This window comes from Ptychodera flava, chromosome 4, assembly GCF_041260155.1.
Source record: "Ptychodera flava strain L36383 chromosome 4, AS_Pfla_20210202, whole genome shotgun sequence".
Lineage (NCBI taxonomy): Eukaryota > Metazoa > Hemichordata > Enteropneusta > Ptychoderidae > Ptychodera > Ptychodera flava.
Genome location: NC_091931.1, coordinates 45,042,252 through 45,061,170, shown reverse-complemented (window position 1 = coordinate 45,061,170; position 18,919 = coordinate 45,042,252). Strand labels below are relative to the sequence as shown.

Here is an 18,919-nt window from a genome sequence, read left to right as displayed (position 1 = left end):
AGTCTACATTTTTACTGTACTTATGAATTTCTCCTCCTCTAAGAAATTTGCCATCTTCTTGTGAATTCGCGCTATCGCAACCTTCATAAGACTGTAACTTAGTGTAACTTTTCTTGTAGCTAGTCAGATGTTTTTTATACGGTAACTTTTGAATGCACTCAGAGTGTCATCGCCTGTCTTTTCCTTAGTTGACACTGCCAAGCCATATTTGCTGTGTGCTTGGTGTGACAAATGTTCTGGTATAGCAATTCACGCCCTTCACTTGATATGTTTCAATACACTATATTACCTAAACCTCACTTTCAAAAGTTCATAGAAATCACTGTTCGATGGTACTGACTCTGAAGAACACGAAACGAATAACTCAACAAATATGATTCATTTATGGATTGCATTTAATCGAAAAAATATCCACATAAAATTGTGTTTGGATGAGTTGACACTGCATTCCTAGCGACCATGATTACATATTAAAGTATAAATCTTTACTGAACAAAACGCTTGAGCCGTAACGGATAATGTCCCGGAGTTTTGCGTTTAAAATTCGCTATGCGCACAATGATAAAACTTAGTATTGCACCAATGTTTATCTTATAATGTAATATTACGTATTTTTCAAACATTTACATAGGATAACCCTCTCCCCGTAGACACAATGATTGTGTACACTATATGTATACTTCCGAGACATTTCTGTGTATATTCGTGGTCCCACTATGATTGAACAGCATAGTTCATAGTTATCCTTCCGGTAGTCCTAAATTGATGTACGCTGCCTTGGTTGAGGTAGTATGCGCCGCGGAAATGAAAGATTGAAACGCCCGCTAAAAACTTTCCCAAATAAAACTTTCAACCATTCTTTCACCAAACTCGAGAATAAAAATCAGGGGTACCGTGTAACTGAAGTCTGGTACCAGAGAATCAAGTTACCTAACATTTACCGAGATTTTCAATTTAAAATGGCCGCCATCCTTGTGTTAACTCAATTGAGATAAATAAAATTTTGATTTTCGAAAAACTAAGTCGGTGGACACTTTTCTTAAGCTTATACCAAGAGCTTTAAAATGAGCCCCTACAAGTGGTAGATCAATAAAGTATTGTAAAACCTTGAGAGTCAGAATGTCTGTCCAAAAGGCACAGTCTATCTTAAGCGTTCATGTTCATCGTCTATTTTGTTTGTATGATGATTTGAAGAAGGGGTGGGTGGTCTATATTCGTTAGTCCATGCCTTATTGTTGAATAAAATATCATCAATGTCTTCATTGTTCCATATTGCAGCCCAAGCATGCAGAATTTCAAACAGCTAAAAAATTTTATAAGGTAAACCAACTTGTTTTATGCAACTTATTCAATCAAGTCACATTGCTACAGAGGTGTCCGCAGATTGTTTAGACTTCGATCAAAGTTGTTCCATGACGAACAAACTGTTTGATCAGTGATATGAGAGAAACACGTAAAGCCAACCGCGGCGATTTGCAAATTTCTTAAGATCGTTTAACGAAATTCATCAAAATTGTTCGATGAAAGCCACCGTATCTGACGAACGTTAATGATATGACTGGTCACACGTCGTCATCTTTGCAAGGGTGAATGTTGATTTTCAAAACTCCTTGCATGTGAAGTTCTAGGAGAGCCTGAAATTCATCTAAAAAACTGTGCACAGTCCCTCTATCCACGAGGGACTGTGAACTGTGATTTAATTCCGTAATCTGGTCATCATGGTAGTGAAATTTCAGTATTTTTCCTTCAGGACTTTTCTCAAAGGGCCAGAATCCATAGAGTTGTACTTGGTCACAGTTAGTTATAGCCGATGTAGTGAAATGTAAACCTGCAAAAGAAGAAACAAAGATATCCATCGTTCATATGTAATTTCCTGTGGAGTTTTCTGTAAAATGCGCCTTGGAGATAGATATTCGGATTCTCTAACTTTTACAATTCTTTTCTGATCTGCCACTTGTGGGGATTCATTTTAAAACTCTTGGTGTGAGAAAACTGTAAACCAGCTTAGTTTTTCGAAAATAATTTTATTTTTTTTCCACAGAGTCAACACAGGGATGGTGGCCATTTTGAATTTCAAATATCGGAAAATATTTGGTAATTTGCTTCTCCAGAACCAGAATTTGCACGATGACCACCCCCCCCCCGATTTTTATTCTTGATTTTGAAAGAGAATGGTTGAAAGACTCATTGAGAAAAGTTTGAGCAAAAGTTTAAGGCTTTGGTTTTCAAGGCTCGTACTGCCTTAAAGGTAGTATGCGCCTCGAAAGTGTAAGACTATATTTTTGCTTAAACTCTTCCAAATGAAACTTTCATCCATTCTCTCAACAAATCAAGAATGAAAATTAGGGATCACAGTCTAAATATCTGTCCCAAAGGCGCATTTTGGGCTAATGTGCAGCATCTAAGAAGCTGTTATCCAATTGGGCAGCTGAATCTTACCTTTAACACGATTGGAACTAATTTGGGATAATTGGATGGTGAAGTTAGGTAACTTTAACCTACAAATGTAAGCTCATCTGCTTTTCTTTTTAAGTTACACACTTGTTTTTATGAGTAATTTGTAATTTTGCAACATTCAGCCATAGGGCACCAAACACTTTTGAGAAATTTGAAAAATATGAAGATCCAATTATCCCAAATTAGTTCCAATCGTGTTCTTTATAATTAAAACAATACAAGTAGACTCCCTAAACCGCTGTGAATAGTGATAATTGACCAATCAGAGATAACCTTATTTGCACGGTGCATATCGCAGCAGCCCATTTTACCCGGTTTTAGTACTAGACAATTTTAAGGACAGACCTAGGGGGTCCTAGGGGGGTCTCAATTTTGTAGCTTATCCAAAATTATTTTACCAATAAGCCATCTGGGTTTTTAACTAAGCTTGTAGTGACGCTAGCTTCGACCACAGCGAAACTGAATCGAAGCTGTCCTCCTCTTTTGATGGAAATATCAATTAAGGTAGTATGCACCTCGAAAGTGAATGACTTAAACTTTTGCTCTAACTTTCCTCAAGGAATCTTTCAATCCTTCTCTTTCAAACTCAAGAATAACGTGCAAAATTTGGTACTAGAGAAACAAATTACCCAAGATTTACCGATATAAGAAATTTAAAATGGCGGCCATCCCTGTGTTAACTCTATGGAGAAAAATAAAAATTTTCTAATTTCGAAAAAATAAGCCGGTGAAAAGTTTTCTTTCACCAATAGCTTTAAAATGAACCCCCACATGTAGTATATTGTAAAAGTTTGAGAGTCCGAATGTCTGTCCCCGAGGTGCGTTCTACCTTAGTCAGGTTCAGCAATCAAGTTGTCTCCGAACAACAGCCTGAGAGTTGAAATGAATGCCAACTGCTCGATGATGCTGTTATTGTCACCCAAACTGAAGCCATTTTCAGCAGTTTACCAAATAGAACAGGGAAGCAACCAATGTGAATTACGAACGCACTAAAAATACATGTATTTTTCCAGACACTTCCTGTAATGTCAATTTGTAAAAAAGCACGATGCCAACAACCTCGGAGACAGCGTACATCAGTGATTGAGTGTCTGAGGAAAACGACCCTTAGAGTCACATGACTTCAAGGCCATCTCAAATCTAATCTGAACTAAAATTGACTGATCGAAACAACAGGATATGACAAGTGGTCGAAAATAAAATAAAAATCAAACGCGAATGTAGTGGCCACATATAGGACCAAACATAATGGAGGCAAACTTTCTTTAAGAGAGTTGGTGTGGCATTACTTCAATCTGGTGTCTTGAATAGTGAATTTGCGAAAAGATCACAGTTATAGTAGTTTTAACGGCATAAATCTCTTGCAAATTGGGGTACACAATTGATTTCCTCAGTAGTCATGAGATAGATACATTATGTGTTGTGTCGAGGTTATTCACAGTCAGATATGCCGACCAGCAGTTTTGCACCAAATTGAAGTGACTGCATGTGGTCACGTGACCTTAAGAGATGTTGCTGTTCCTTAGAGGACCTTTATCATGCCAAATGTCGTGGGACCATCAGGTGACCACTGTAAAGAGCTGACCACTCTGTAAGGGTGACCATTAAGACAAAAGTTTTGACTGTACTTTTAATTTCGTGGTACATGAGTCTTCAGTAATTGCTGCACGACAGATTGTGTTTGTAAAAATCGGCTTGGTATATACATGACACAACTGGATATTTTGTCAAAGATATCTATTTTCGGAGTTTTGAAACTCCTTTTGGAAATCATTGATACTCTGGGAAATCTTAGATCAGCCGATGGCTTTTCTGTCGTATGGGGAATTTACAAAACACTCGCATTTTCGATGTTTGAATGTTTACCTGAAGAAGGTCTTTTTGGTCGTCGTTGGGACTTCCAATAATTCCAAATGGCTCTGAAGTGAAGTGGGTGTATGAAGTAAACCTTGGCAAGATACTTCAATAAAAGAGGGACTTTCAACGTCGTCTTCATGTGTTCTGATGTTGAGTGTGCCGACAATAAAATATTCTTGTAGATCTTAACATCCGACATGAATCTTTTGTCATCCTCCGGGGTCTTAAGACTGTTATATCTGTAAACAACGTAATGAACGTGATAATCAGACACTTTGGACGTGATTGGAAGACAATGGAAAATATACATTGCGAGAGGCAGATTTTTTAGTCACATAAGTCTGCAATTTTACAACTTTTAAGAAACCAGGCAGAGATTGGCATTTTACCTTAATAAGAGGAAACGTAATAAATGTGCGAGAAATCTTGATTTATCGAAAGGGTTAATTTGACTGTCATATTCTACCTACTGTACAACCAATTGTGACTTGTTAAGTGTGACGAATGTCACCTTAGTCCCAACGTCTTTTTCAAATCCTCGCAGTTTCGCCAGATTGAACCTGTAAAAAGTAAAGAATGGTATTAATAAGGTCATCGACAATCACAACAGCTTTCATCATCGAAGAACGATGAAGAAAGAGTGACAAAAAATGTTAAATTCATTGCAATTCTCACCTGATAACTACGTCAGCTGAATTGATCTGATGTCCGCAACCACTGTTCAAAAGTAAACCACTATTTCCCACAATGCTGCAGCTCTTGTAAGTTTTATCGACAAAATATTGATCCTATGGGATGACACAAAATTTAGTAATGTAGTGGTGAATACTTGACTACTTGCAATAATTCCGCTGTTTAAGGTATTTTGAGCCTCGAAAGAGAAAGACGTCAACTTTTACTGAAATACTCTCAAATGAAACTTTCAACTATTCTCTTACCGAATCGAGAATTAAAATAAAGGGTCACCATACAAAGTATGGTACTAGAGAGAAACAAATTACCTAATAAAGACTGTCATTTCCTTGTTCTCCATGGGAAAAAACTAAATTTTCGATTTTCACAAAACCATGACAGTGCCAACTTTACCTAATCTAAGAGCTTCAAAATGAACCCACACATGCGGTGGACCAGAACTGTATCATTGTAAAAATTTGAGAGTCTGATTATCTCGACTTCGAGGCGCATTCCATTCTGAAGAAGTGAATCATGGGAAATATGTTAACTATGATGAACGAAATACATGATGAGGAGCAAAGGCATTTTATCACACAGAATACTGAATTTCACAGAGTTTCCGCTATTTATGTGTACACATAACCATTACATATCATCCGTGAATATTCAAAAGTTACATCTATATGCATTGGCATTCCTTACCATGTGATATTAGACAAGCACCCAAAATGAACAGTGCAAGCATAAATCAAAATCTCATTTGTTTGCCAATGCCTATATATAATGTATACTGTACTTAATATACACTGTACCTCTGAGAATAACATGGCTCATTGATTTTGGCCCGTATACATACACTCATACATATACATGCAAGCATACATATATAGTTACACGTACGTACCTACGTACGTACGTACGTACATACGTACGTACATACATACATACATACATACATACATACATACATACATACATACATACATACATACATACATACATACATACATACATACATACATACATACATACATACATACATACATACATACATACATACATACATACATACATACATACATACATACATACATACATACATACATCTGTTTCGTTGAACTACAGTGGATAGAGATTACTGGATATTAACCCTTCAATAAAGCGAGTTACAAGATCTTTCCAAAGTTCGTATACTGACAAATTCAAAGATCACGTATGTGGAATATAAATAAGAGTGTTACGCTCATTCATCATACATTAGTGTGTTGAGAAAAACAAACTACTGTCTTCTATTGACATCTTAGAGGTTTACTCAAAGGTCGTATGGGATCATATGGGACGACTGTTTCCCTTTAACATGATTGCGTTAGAGAACACAAAAGTGCATTTATTACGTCATCACACAAAGTACATGACTGCATACACCGTCAAGATTATCCATTGAGAGATATACTTACCTTTGGAAACATTCGATGAACGTTCGGCTTGATTTGAAACGAAAAATTACTGAAAGCTGCCTTGAGAGTTTGTCCTGGTTTGATATTTGTTTTTGTCAGTATAAACATTTCACTTGTATTTGTATACTGAAGCAGTGACTTCCTGTAACACAGTAAGAGATACAAATATCATATTACATGTCCAACGTTACGTCATGAATACCTGCGAAATCTATTTTAAGCATCGTCACTTTTGTGGAGTGACGCATATTTTAAGGTTGCCTTGCACTTAATCAACGCCCCTGTTTTCACAGCAATATTCCTTATCTTAAAAACTATCTACTGTTGATTGACCAATCAGAGTGCTCAATTCAGGGTGTTTTATCTACTCGTAAAGCCTTGGTCACCAAATTCCAGAAACGAATGACAGCGCCGTGGTAAAGTACTGTCCAATCAAAAGTGAACATGTCATATTCTGTAGACATCTGGTACGTTTTAATATTCAAATTTGGTAACACAGTGGAAACCAGCTTCAACACAAAATCTGCTGTGGTACAAACATAAACTAATGTGCCCTAGGGCATTTATAGGATGTTCCATTACATTGGAAGGCTGTTTCACAAAATCAGCTGTGGTACAAACATAAACTAATGTGCCCTAGGGCATTTATAGGATGTTCCATTACATTGGAAGGCTATTTCACAAATAAAAGTTTTAATTCATATCCTAAACATGTTACATTGACAAAGGGGACGGTTGACGTAAACACATTGAAAACGGAAATATATCAGTTAGGGGCGATAGTTTTTAAGTCGGATAAAACCCTCGTACTCGGGCTTTATCCTATACAAAGATGACATGAAAACCACTTTTACTATACATTTTGAAATATCAGAGAATCGAAGTTGAGTATGGAAGCAAAAGTACTCGTAGGATGAAGAGGGTACATGTTCAAGTTAGAAAACCTCAATTTTGGAATTAAAAATTGATTCAAGTCAAAAGCTTTATACTACTTCATAAAATTTAATATCTCGTTTGAAACTAGAGTATGTGGGGGAATACGGCTATTTTATTTTGCATTATCTATTCTTATTCTGAAATGGAAGAGGTTGAAAGACTAACATTCAAATAAGGAATTTAACTCATGATAAGCAAAATCAGAATGACTCCTGTCCAAATTAAAGAACTTTATCGCCAAACAAAATTCCGAAACGAAGATGAATATATAGCTCCAAATGAGACAGTCTTACTCACAGTTGTATGCTCCAAAAATTTGATTAATACATATTATTATACAGACAAATTAGAACACGAAGCCACAGAGGAAAAACAAACCGACAAAAATAATCGGTCGTCTGGTCTAACAATCAATGCGTTGGCTTGAATTTAGTGTTATGCAACAGTGCCCGGTTACATGATCACTAAAAGAAAGAGTGAACTATTGTATGCACAGACAGTGAAGATGGGCACCGGGGTGTAATCAATGGTGGTGATGAAACAAAGGCAACAATCCAGAGACATTATCATGCAAACTAGGGAGGCTTGTGATTACCGTTAGATATGTCGACATGGTCATGGAATTAAAATTGTGCCTACTCGTACAGTAATGGTTTCTCGGCGAATCGCTTAACTTTTCACATACATAAGTTACGATCATCGTTAGAACCTTATGAGTAAGAAATCAAAACAGCCTTTTCAGTGATATTCGTCTTATACCTGAACTGGTCTCTGTTCGTTTCGTTGTAAATCCATGGTACTGACAACATGTTGACGACTTCGTTTAACATTCGTCGTTTCATTTACTTCTGGAATTGTTCGGTTTCTAGTTATTACCGTCTGATTGGTAATAGTTCTTGCGAAACCCTTTTTCTTCGAGTCGATGTCAGTTCGCTTACGCGAAGTTACCACCTCCCCTTTTCGCATACTGTGACAAAGAAACAGACTGATAGTGAAATTTCATGTAAAGATCACGGTGTCATTGCATTTTCAGTCAACATTCTCAAATCAGTCAAAATTTTCAGCAGAAATCAAATTAAAACTCAAACTTGAAACAGCTTGGAGTTATTCCAAGTGAAAATGAGCTGTCTTGGTAGGCGATAAGCTTATACATATAACTTATCACTGTTATTGGTCAACGATGGTCATTCGCCTTACCATGTCCTGTCCTGATCATCACAACTGCCGAATTCATTTCTGAACTTCCGTGATCCAGCCGACGTGAACATACGTGCGTTTATAAAGAGGGCTAGGACCAAACAGGCACAGAGTAAGACTTGATTCCTTCTAAGTCGTTTTCTGATAGGCAATAACCGCAAGGATGTGTACATCTTGATGTCTGCTGTTGATACCAGGCGATACAGGTCGCACCCAAAGGGAGCACATGTGATTCCGTTATGCAGGGCGCACTCAATTGTATTGTAATGGTGTCACTTGATCTAGACGAGTAAAGCCTCGCCAAACAAATGTGTAAGCGTGTTTATTCGATTTTGATAAACAAATAAATAAATAAATAGTAAATAACTAAATAAACAAATAAATAAATAAATTAATTAATTAATATACTGAGATAAGTCGAAGGAATGTATGCAGTGGTTGTGCTCGAGTAATAAAAATGACAAAGGGACACGTTACGTGTGTTCTAGTGAAAAATAGTGCCAAAAATAGACTGTCGACAATCCCTCGTGACTTCTTTTCCTAACATACAGACGATGCCAGTGTGGAAAGTGTTGTGAAAGGTAAGAATTAGGGCCAGGTATGTATATTAGCATTGTCCATTACTAAAACAAGAACCATCTCTGTGCAGATGTTTGCAAGTTTCAAACACTTTGTCTTGATAGAGGGACCCTGGCCAGGGTGATGGCGCTGTTTGATACGTGGTTTTATATTCAGGAATTTCTATGATTTTGGATGTATTGTCCAGGGGAAATAGCGTTACATAATGTTATCTGCAGCACAAACAACATAGACCAGACATATTACGACCAGCGTACATGTATTGGACAGACTGTAATATATTCCCACTCCTAAATTGCTTCTGCGACACAAAACAAATTTCTTCAATATCAACAACAGTCTAACTGTTTTACGTACTCAGAAACTGAAAATTACCCCGTTCGCACGTTAATTTATTAACAAAGGTAATTGAGATTTACAAAAAACAATCGAGAAATACAATTAGGACGCGAATTGTTTTTATCCAACTATTTTTAGAAGCTGTTATGTGTTGTGACCGGTTATGACCCATTGTTATTGTACACTTTGCTTGCCAAGTTCACTTTGTTGAGGAAAGTTGTGAAGTACTAGTAAGTTGTTTTAAATAAAATACTCCGGGCATCGTCTCCTTACTCAAACAAAACTAAACATTGGATAACTTTGTTTACAAATACTGCAGGTATAGTTAACTAAAATCGTTGGATACTAGTAATTTATTTGCATAACTGCGACACCAAAGTGGTATTTGGGACGGAAGTACATAGTTCTGCTGTATTCAGCACAACAAGATATAGACTGGAAGATCCGTCGCTGGAGGGCGCTCTCCGACCCCCGACCCCCGTCCCCCCCCCCCGGTGAAAGGAGAGCGTCGAGAGCGTCCTAAAGCGACGTATCTTTCAGTCTAAACAAGACACTACTTGCGCCAATTTTGAGTCATGATAATTTGGATAATTTTGTTGGTAATATCCTTAGTTTGTCAGAATAATTACTCGAATACAGCACTCTATACAGATTGATAAGCTGTTTACTACAATTACCACTGAATAGTTACTTGCTTGGCAACGCATTGGTGTGTCAATTGTCACAATACAAACAGGATATTTTTATTGACGACGTATTAATATTTATAGGCACTTCATATTACTTCTTCCCTGAGTAAATATATTGTTGATCTTTAAAATGTGTGCGGAAAACTAGAGAGGACTGTCTTATAATCAAACCACCATCGTACAGAATGATTCGTATTCCGCTATCGAATGTTGCTTGAACTTGTACAGACACAGTGCTTTGTGTTTCAGTCACCGTTTCACATTAAAGGTATATTGTCACCTGTTCCAATTTTGCCACAGTTGCCATGGAAAGAGAAAATCTAACCAATGACAGATTTTAAGCGGGTGGCCGCTTTTTAAAAACAGCGCCCTCACATGGACATTTTGAATACCAAGGAACGCCCCTTTGACCACATATGGGCATATTTAGACTACAGGTGACTGTATACCTTTAATGTTGACCGATAAAAATCCATACTCTACGAAACTGAAATATGATCATGAATATCGTTGAATTGTTTGATATCTACATGAAATGCAACATAAAAGTGAAGTGAACTGAGGTGTGGCGTTACCAGTATTATATGAACAATGTACAATGTTCATTAACGCGTTAAACAATCATGCATGATTGTCTCGTAATCACACACAATGACAATCCCAATACAATGTATTTGTAATGAAATGCTGTAAATAATCTTTCAGAGTTTGTTGTTACAGTTGTAATACAAACAGGGAAATTCATAACAAGTACTTAACTGTAAACGCATAGTTAAATTTTTAGTAGCCGACACAGTGTACAATTCTGGCTACTTCAACGATCTAGTGACATATGATTGCCATGACAGAACCTCGATTTTACCATACCCTTCAGATTTTCCTTTCAGGGTTTCTGAAAATGAATTTGAGTTTCTTCGCTAGGCTTGTGCCTGCCTTCTTCCTTTTAACAATACTTAAATTTATTTCTCCAGAAAAATCATAAAAACGTCTTTAAGTAGCTCTTGAATTCTCTCAGACATCTACACCTCTCAACGCTCTGGTGAACTTGGTCAAATCCAACAAATTCTTGAAACCCATCTCATTTTTCAGACACGAATAAAAGAATTCTGGTGCCCTCATCTCCATCATTCTCATTTCAACGACTGCCTTCCCGTCATACCCTGCGAAATATTGAGTCATGTGGGGAAGTCCGGAATCGCTAAGCCATTTAGTCACGGTCTTCGGTGACCAAGTTTCAACGGCTGAGTTGTTCTGTGTACGCGTAGTTGTACCGCTGATCGCTGGCTTGTCTGTCGAGAAAGCATCGTTGAGAGCAGGGAATAAAATGAATACGATTATTATAATAACTCAATCATGTGATAGTTTTTTCTTATTATTTGCACATTGTTATTACCTACAGTTAAAAGTCAAAAATAATTGGAGGTGCACCGATATATGAAAAAGAGTTGACATGAAAGTCGCTCTGTTCGTCTCCCTCATTGTGAACACCCCCTGTCCACTTGACTGAAAGATTTTATTGGGGATCGTAAGTCGCAGTGCGCCGGAGCGCCCGTACACGACTGAATTTTTTCAGTCTACCTGTCCACCAATGTACACAGCTCACAACTAGACTGTGTTAAGAGATTCATACCTTGTATTGCACCGACAACACTCTGTCTTTTCCCTGTTTTTCCACGGTCTCCCAATTCTTTGATTAACTTGGGCGTTGTTTCGACCAAACTGAGTTCTGAGTAGATATCAAAGTACAGCTTTGTGCCAATGAGAATACCAAGCCATCCGTCAGGCATGTAGTCCTGCTGAACGCGTATTGGTATGAAATCCTTTCTTAGTTTGTAAGTATATTCTGCTTCTGTTAAAAAACATAAACAAAGTATTTGTAATATAAGTTGAAACCATAACTGGAACCTTACGTTTTTCACACTTAAGACGACTGGAACTAATTTGGGATGATTGGATAGTGAATTAATGTCGTTTAATCTGCAAATGTAACCTCATCTACTTTTCTTTTTAAGTTACACTCTTATTTTTATGGGTAATTGGTAATATTGCAACATTCATGTTTGGGCACAGGACACTTTTGAGAAATTTGAAAAGTATGAAGAACCAATTATCTCAAATTAGTTCCAATCGTGTTACTTTTAGTTTTGTGCATCGACAACAACTTATTGTTCTGTCATTCTCCTGTATCGACTTGGTAACAAAGCCTTATAGCTTATACGTGTAACATGAATTGTTGTTGGCATGTGTACAAGCAATAATGTTGTTCTTAAAGAACACTGATTATGCAGTTGAGATACATGCAACAGTTACCATATGCACGACTCTGTGTTCTTATAACTCAGGGGTACAATATTCTTTATTATCTTGAGTATGTTTATTTTGTGTATAATTTTCAGTTATGGGACAGTAGTAGTATGTGCCTCGAAAGAGAAAGTCTTAAAGTTTTGCTCAAATTATCCTCGACGAAAGATTCAACCATTCTCTTACTAAAGAAGGAATAAAAATCAGGGGTCACCAGGCAAATTTATACTGGAAAAACATACTACCTATCACCTACCGATATGTGAAATTTAAAATGGCCGCCATCCCAATGTCAACTGGATGGGGGAAAGCTATTTTCGATGTTCCACAAATTAAGACGATGAAATTTTTCCTTGCTCCACGACTTTTAAAACGAACCTCAACAAGTGGTAGATTACAAAAGAATTCTGAAAAAAAATGAGAGTGCAAACATCTGTCCCCGGGCCGCCTCTACCTTAATCGGTAATTGAGATCCATTCACAAATTGTCAAGTCATGAAAGTGGAAGCTTAGACTGTTTTATATTTTATGGTCTGAAGAGTAATATAATGTACGTGTAATTTTTACACGAGAGGACACGATAGGCAAGAAAGTAGAACGATCAGACCCTACACAAAGTAATTTTGTTTACTCCATGAGTCGATTTCCACTTTAAACTTCTGAGCTACAAATCAGCGCCTACCTGTGCGGCAGCTTGGACTGTCTTTGTATTTTTCTGACATACACAGAAGCACACAATCGGCGTTTTCAACGGCTGCTGCCATGGCTTCCAGTGTTGAACCAGCTGAGAAATAGAACACACCATTTTCACGTTAATGCACGTTAAATTGACGACAGTGTAATGATATAGTCAAAATTACACCAATATGTCGCCAGGTTACAACAACCCACGCATCATCGTTGTCCTTGCATGTAATCGTTCAACTATAATATTTCATTGTATCGAATTATAATATTACTTTTAATTGTCAAATTCACTCGATTACTATATACTTATTATTTATCTGTTTGTTTCACTCATACCCATTTTTTCAACGTCCATCCAAACTTTGTATCCAGAAGCTTTAAGCTTGTCTTTTAACTTCACCACTAACTTCTGGCAGTCCCATTGGTAGCTGATCATCACGTGACCAACTCTGCCTTCACCTTCACCGTCGAGGTCGCCTAAGAGTGACTTCATTTCCATTTGCTGTTCCATACCACCGAGTTGCCATAGTGTTCCCTCACAGGCTTTCTGTATGGCCTGGTTTGGCGAATTTTTCAAACGTTTCAAATCTGTTACGATAATGAATACCAATCAATGAGAGAAACGGGACATATCTGTTACGAATAATGTTTTTTTGATATTCATTAATTAAAACTTTGAGATGAGCGTTCGGAGATAACTTATGAAAGAATTCTGTGTCGATAAAAAAATTGTTTCTGGTTAAGGTAACATGCGCCTCGGGGACAGATATTTGGACTTAGTTTTTCGAAAATCGAAAATGTTATTTCTCTCAATAGAGTTAAAACGGGGGTAGCGGCCATTTCGAATTGGAAATATCGGTAAGTGTTAGCAAGTATGTTTAACCAGTATCAAAATTTGCATGGTGACACCCCCTCCATTTTTACCCTTGATTTTGAAAGAGAATGGTTGAAAGTTTCCTTTCACTTTCGAGGCGCATACTACCTGAAGCGGTTTCTTCATTCGATTCCCCTCCTTGTTTAGATTATGGGTACGAATTGAGACGTTGCAAGCTGTTGTAACAATTGTCCTTTCTCGGACTCTCTGTCGCTTGCCAATTAAGTGTTATCTGACAAGCAAATTTGGTTAGTGTGAGGTTTTTGCTGATCATTTCGCGTCAGTTGAAGGGCAACTTCTGTCATTCTGCGATCCGAACTGTTATGAACTAAGAGTTTAAAAGGTCATATCACTCGATTTTCATAATTTTATCATTTTTAGTGGTTTACGAAACATTGCGTCATCCACTTAGTAAACTTACACCTTTTATCTGCAAGAATAGTGGGAAAAAACACTGTTCGACTAGCAAAACAATTGACGAATTAAAACGTAGAATGTTAAAAATGCTGACTTTGTTCAACTTGAAATAGAAGAGAACAATATCTGCCTACAATAATAGGTTAAAGCTCTGGTTTCTTGTACAACAGCTAAACTTATGTCGAAATGTCTGATGTTGAAATTGTCAGCCTGTATGTGTATATTTATGATGTATGCGTTTAGGACTTAATCTTAGTTTAGACTAAAAACATTTGTCAGCAATATCATCGTATATTAAGGTTGTTTAGCAATTTGCGATGCCTTGTATTTCAACATACGTTTTTGGGGCGAGGGGAACTATTGTGTTCGAGAATTAATAAAATAAAGAAAATATCATCAAAACCATGGCGTTTATAATATTTCGAACAACGACCATGAAACGCCATCACGCAAATATTTATCATACCGTCAACGCAGCCAGGCTCCTTCTGTATTTTTTCCTCGTTGTTTTCAATGAAAGATAAGGTCCACAATGCCATCGCTGCCAGTTCGTTTTCTTTCTCCGTGCAGTCTGGTTTTAGAAGCTTAACCAGCAGCGGTAGTACACCCCTATTCACTAGTCTCTCCTGCAGCAGGTGTATAAATCGAAAGGGGAAAAAATCATGTTAGTTGTCCGGACAATTACTCATTAGTTTTCATCAACCAAGGAAGATCATGCGTGCAGTCTAATGATAGTCAAACAATGATATGTTTTCTTGTAAAGTAACAATTATTTGTAAAATTAAGAAATGCCGCAGTGATTTTAATGATGTTTGTTCCCTAGAAGTTCATCGTGAGATTTAACATTGGTGCTGACTGTTGTACCCGAATGTCCTACAAACGGTTGGACACGAGTGAAGGGTTAAGTTGGACCTAAAGACGTGACAATGTGTGTGTATGAATGTGTCTGTACGTTGTGTTTATGTTTGTGTGTGTGTGTGTGTGTGTGTGTGTGTGTGTGTGTGTGTGTGTGTGTGTACGTTGTGTTTGTATGTGTGCTAGTCCGCCAGTCTCAATTATTCCCTACCTTATTTTTATCGTTAGCAGCCAGGCGAATAATTCCATCCACGATATCCATCGCTGTAAATGTGTAATCGCCAACTTCACACATGTGGTGACTGTAACTGTTTTTCAGAGCCGAGTCCAGGGTTTTTATGAAGAAATCGATTTCTTCGCCTGCACTTATTCTGTCGTATTCGTCTTCAGTAACGATGTACACCAATGTAAAGAGGGAATTCGCTCGAATACTACGGTTTTTACAGTTCACCAAATATTTGTGAAGGAGATTGACCGCGTTTGCTTTTCTGAAGTATGGTTTGTTATCGGGCCAGTTTTTGATGGCATTGTGCATACACATTATTGAACTTCGAAGCATACCGTAGATGGCGTCTTCCTCCATACCACTGCTGTCTTGACTTATCTTGTCCGGTTGAAGTCTTGGGTTTTCTAAGTCTGACACTAACCGTTCGATGATACCCGCTTTACCAAGCTCACATGAGAATCGGGCTGATTGGTCACAGAGTCCACCGATCATAGTTTTGCAACCCTCAAACAAAGCAAACGCATACTTTATACTGTGCCTTGAATTGAGTCCTTGATCAATAGGAACTCGAAGTTTGTCCCAGATAAGAGCAAACACTTTCGGGAATCCAATCTCCGCCAAGTATTTGCCGTACTTCTTCGTTTTTGGAATATTTTCATAGGAAGAAAAGTCACCAAGCACACTGTCGACTGTTAGCAGTGTGTCTAGCGCCCTCTCTGTGTAAAGGTCTTCAACTCTTGTGTTTTTCAGATATTCTGTCACAGCAAGGAGTTTTTTCTTGCCCTCGATGATTTCCCTTGTGTCTGGTATTCCATCATCGTCATCGAATTTAAATTCCCTAGTTTGGGTCTCGTCTCGTTCCTTAATTTCGACTTGCTTTCTCTTTTTACCATGACCCTTACTTTCTTGAGGCGCTGTATTGCTGCTTGGACTAGATCCCATATTGGCGTCAAATTGTCTGTCGTAAGGGAATATCTGATATCTATAGCATAATTTTACAGAAGGAAATATCAACAATATGTTTGTATTTTGCCTGCCTTGTATTCTCGGACAATTCGGAACTCGAATTTGAATCTATTTACAAAAGAATGAATATCCACGTCGGGGTTTGTAACGACGATGTAATAACCAAACACCCGGACCTCCATCGACAGGTATGCTCTGATTACAGACTTCAGAAGAATGGAGATCGAGTTACTGACGTGTACAATTTATCAGAACAATGCTTTCGACTTACAAAGCATGTATTGTTACTTGGCGGTTGTCTCTTTTGAGTAATAAACTCTAACCTCATTTGTTTCCGTGGCATTCAGATTGCTTGTCATGTTCACATTGTTGGCAATTTTCCAGCAGCATTTTGTCTGTCTGCATGTTGATCTTTGACATCGGAATAAAAGCGCTTCACGATCGATTACGCAGTGAGCCGCGATAAAATTTCTCTCGAGCGGAGACACAACATATTTAAGGCGTAATATACTCTCTTCAAAGGCAGCGAGAATTTTCCCCGTTTCTCTTGAAAGGCATTACACCTAACTCTGGGATATCTGCAGAGGCCTGTCGTCTGACAAGTTGTTTGTCTTTCTAAAAAAACACATCCTGCCTAAGCCAAAAAGGCAATTGATAATAGCTTGCACACGAATGCGTTTTGCTAATACAAGGCTCTTCAATTGCAATATCGTTTGTTTTTATCAAGTGGAAACTTTTACAGATCGTATTCAGATGTTATACAAATATTGAGGAAATGTAATTGTTTTTGAAACGCCACATACAAGTACAAGGATGTATTTCTTCCACCAGCGATAGAGTTCATTGATGTGTCGGAATAGAAATTTGGAATATCAGTTCTAGTCAATTGGATATCTCTGCAAACGACAGTCAAACTATGCCGATAAATGCCTAGCTATCGCTATCGACATGCAAATTATAAAATGACACTGTATCACGTAACAGTGGTATACGGCAGCTGAGGACAACGAAATGTAACAATATGAGTATGGAGCACGTGAAAACAACGACATGTAGCAATCGTATGGGGCAGCTGAGGACAATGAAATGCGGTCGTGTAGGGCAGCTGAGGACAACGAAATGCGGCAATCGTATAGGGCAGCTGAGGACAACGAAATGTGGCAATCGTGGGGGGCAGGTGTAGACAACCCACCGTCTTTGAAGTGAGCAGTGCAATGACTTGAAATCAAAATGACTTGATCATGGTTCAAAGTTATGCAGTAGACAGTGGTGACTTTTCATCTCGACAATTTCCAAAAATTTCAGGGATATAGAATGCTGAAAAAGCTGTAGACTAGAGACTTGATAGTGTTACTTACCTTGTCTTGTTACATCTGAACTCGGATGGAACGAATGCGGAACTTGACTGTCTTTAAACTTCGTTTTTTTTAATCGAAGAAGTTTTACCACCACTTTCAAGGCAGCGATTTTATGAAAAGCCTTTACCACCTCTGCTTCGATCACGACTTCCGCAAGCCGTTGCCATGCACACGCACATCAACAACTAACACGACATTTGCATATTGGAAAAAGATGTGACATTACGTGACCCTAGATTGCCTCAAGGCACATGCATCGCCTTCTTACAGTGACAAAGAAGCCTGATTGTCGACTCGTGACCGACTAAACGTAGACTATTGGGATAGTGGGATTTAAAACGCTCGGCTGAAATGTAACATATATTATCAAATGTCAGATATTATCAAATTTTGACTAAGCATTCTTTTTATTGAATTAGTACTTTACAGATTGCTGCTGTTGCTTCTGATAACAATAAGATTAATTAATTTATTATTTATTTATTTTTTTATTTATTTATATACAAACAAGATTCAACTAGAGTATAATTTAAACACCAAAATATTGACTAAAGTAATAAGAATATCCGTATCGATTTTAAAATGAACCAAAATATGTTTTCCTAGACTTGCAGCAATTTTGCATCGGAGTCATGACAATTGGAACAAATATGGGACTATATGTGAAGCTAAAGTACAATTTGCCTCCAAAAAGATGACGAAGATAGTAAGAATATCTTTTTCTCTATGTGATGCTGATTTTTTTGTAATGAGGGGGACTGGAAGAAAACTTGCTATTTATGTATTTCCAAACTTTGACATGAACCGTATTCGTCTCGTCAAACCATACAGTTACGTTCTGAAAGTCTATGAATAATGTAAGCGAATCGATCTCTTGGTCGTATATTTTTGAATCACAATGTTGTCAGCGAAGGGAAGAGGGGTTCTTGCAGCCAAAGGAAAAAGTTAGATAAATGATGGTTTTATTTTATAGTAAACCGAGTGATCAGCTAATCTGTCTGTTAAATTGCCTATACAGGATTTCAATGTCGAAAACGACATAAATTATGT

At 37.6% G+C, this 18,919-nt stretch overlaps 2 protein-coding genes across 3 annotated transcripts; both read right to left on the bottom strand.

Annotated features, from left to right (window-relative positions):
- Nucleotides 1-377: 377 nt before the first annotated feature.
- On the bottom strand, nucleotides 378-8,931 carry LOC139131933 (alpha-2,8-sialyltransferase 8F-like). Its single transcript, XM_070698256.1, has 7 exons — nucleotides 8,580-8,931; nucleotides 8,142-8,349; nucleotides 6,447-6,588; nucleotides 4,990-5,102; nucleotides 4,785-4,874; nucleotides 4,324-4,553; nucleotides 378-1,828 (listed from the first exon to the last, which is right to left on the bottom strand). Exons 2-7 carry the CDS (start codon nucleotides 8,222-8,224, stop codon nucleotides 1,563-1,565), a joined length of 924 nt encoding a protein of 307 aa, XP_070554357.1. The 5' UTR covers nucleotides 8,225-8,349; nucleotides 8,580-8,931; the 3' UTR covers nucleotides 378-1,562.
- Nucleotides 8,932-10,648: 1,717 nt separating this feature from the next.
- LOC139131934 (uncharacterized) lies at nucleotides 10,649-18,001 on the bottom strand. Of its 2 annotated transcripts, none has more exons than XM_070698258.1 (7): nucleotides 17,870-18,001; nucleotides 15,531-16,503; nucleotides 14,931-15,090; nucleotides 13,510-13,761; nucleotides 13,169-13,270; nucleotides 11,817-12,035; nucleotides 10,649-11,475 (listed from the first exon to the last, which is right to left on the bottom strand). In XM_070698258.1, the coding sequence occupies exons 2-7, from the start codon at nucleotides 16,485-16,487 to the stop codon at nucleotides 11,198-11,200; spliced, it is 1,968 nt and encodes a 655-aa protein (XP_070554359.1). In that variant the 5' UTR covers nucleotides 16,488-16,503; nucleotides 17,870-18,001; the 3' UTR covers nucleotides 10,649-11,197. The 2 variants fall into 2 exon arrangements, with proteins under 2 accessions (XP_070554359.1, XP_070554358.1); XM_070698257.1 differs by having other exon boundaries at nucleotides 15,531-16,527; nucleotides 17,870-17,963.
- Between the last annotated feature and the right edge of the window lie 918 nt (nucleotides 18,002-18,919).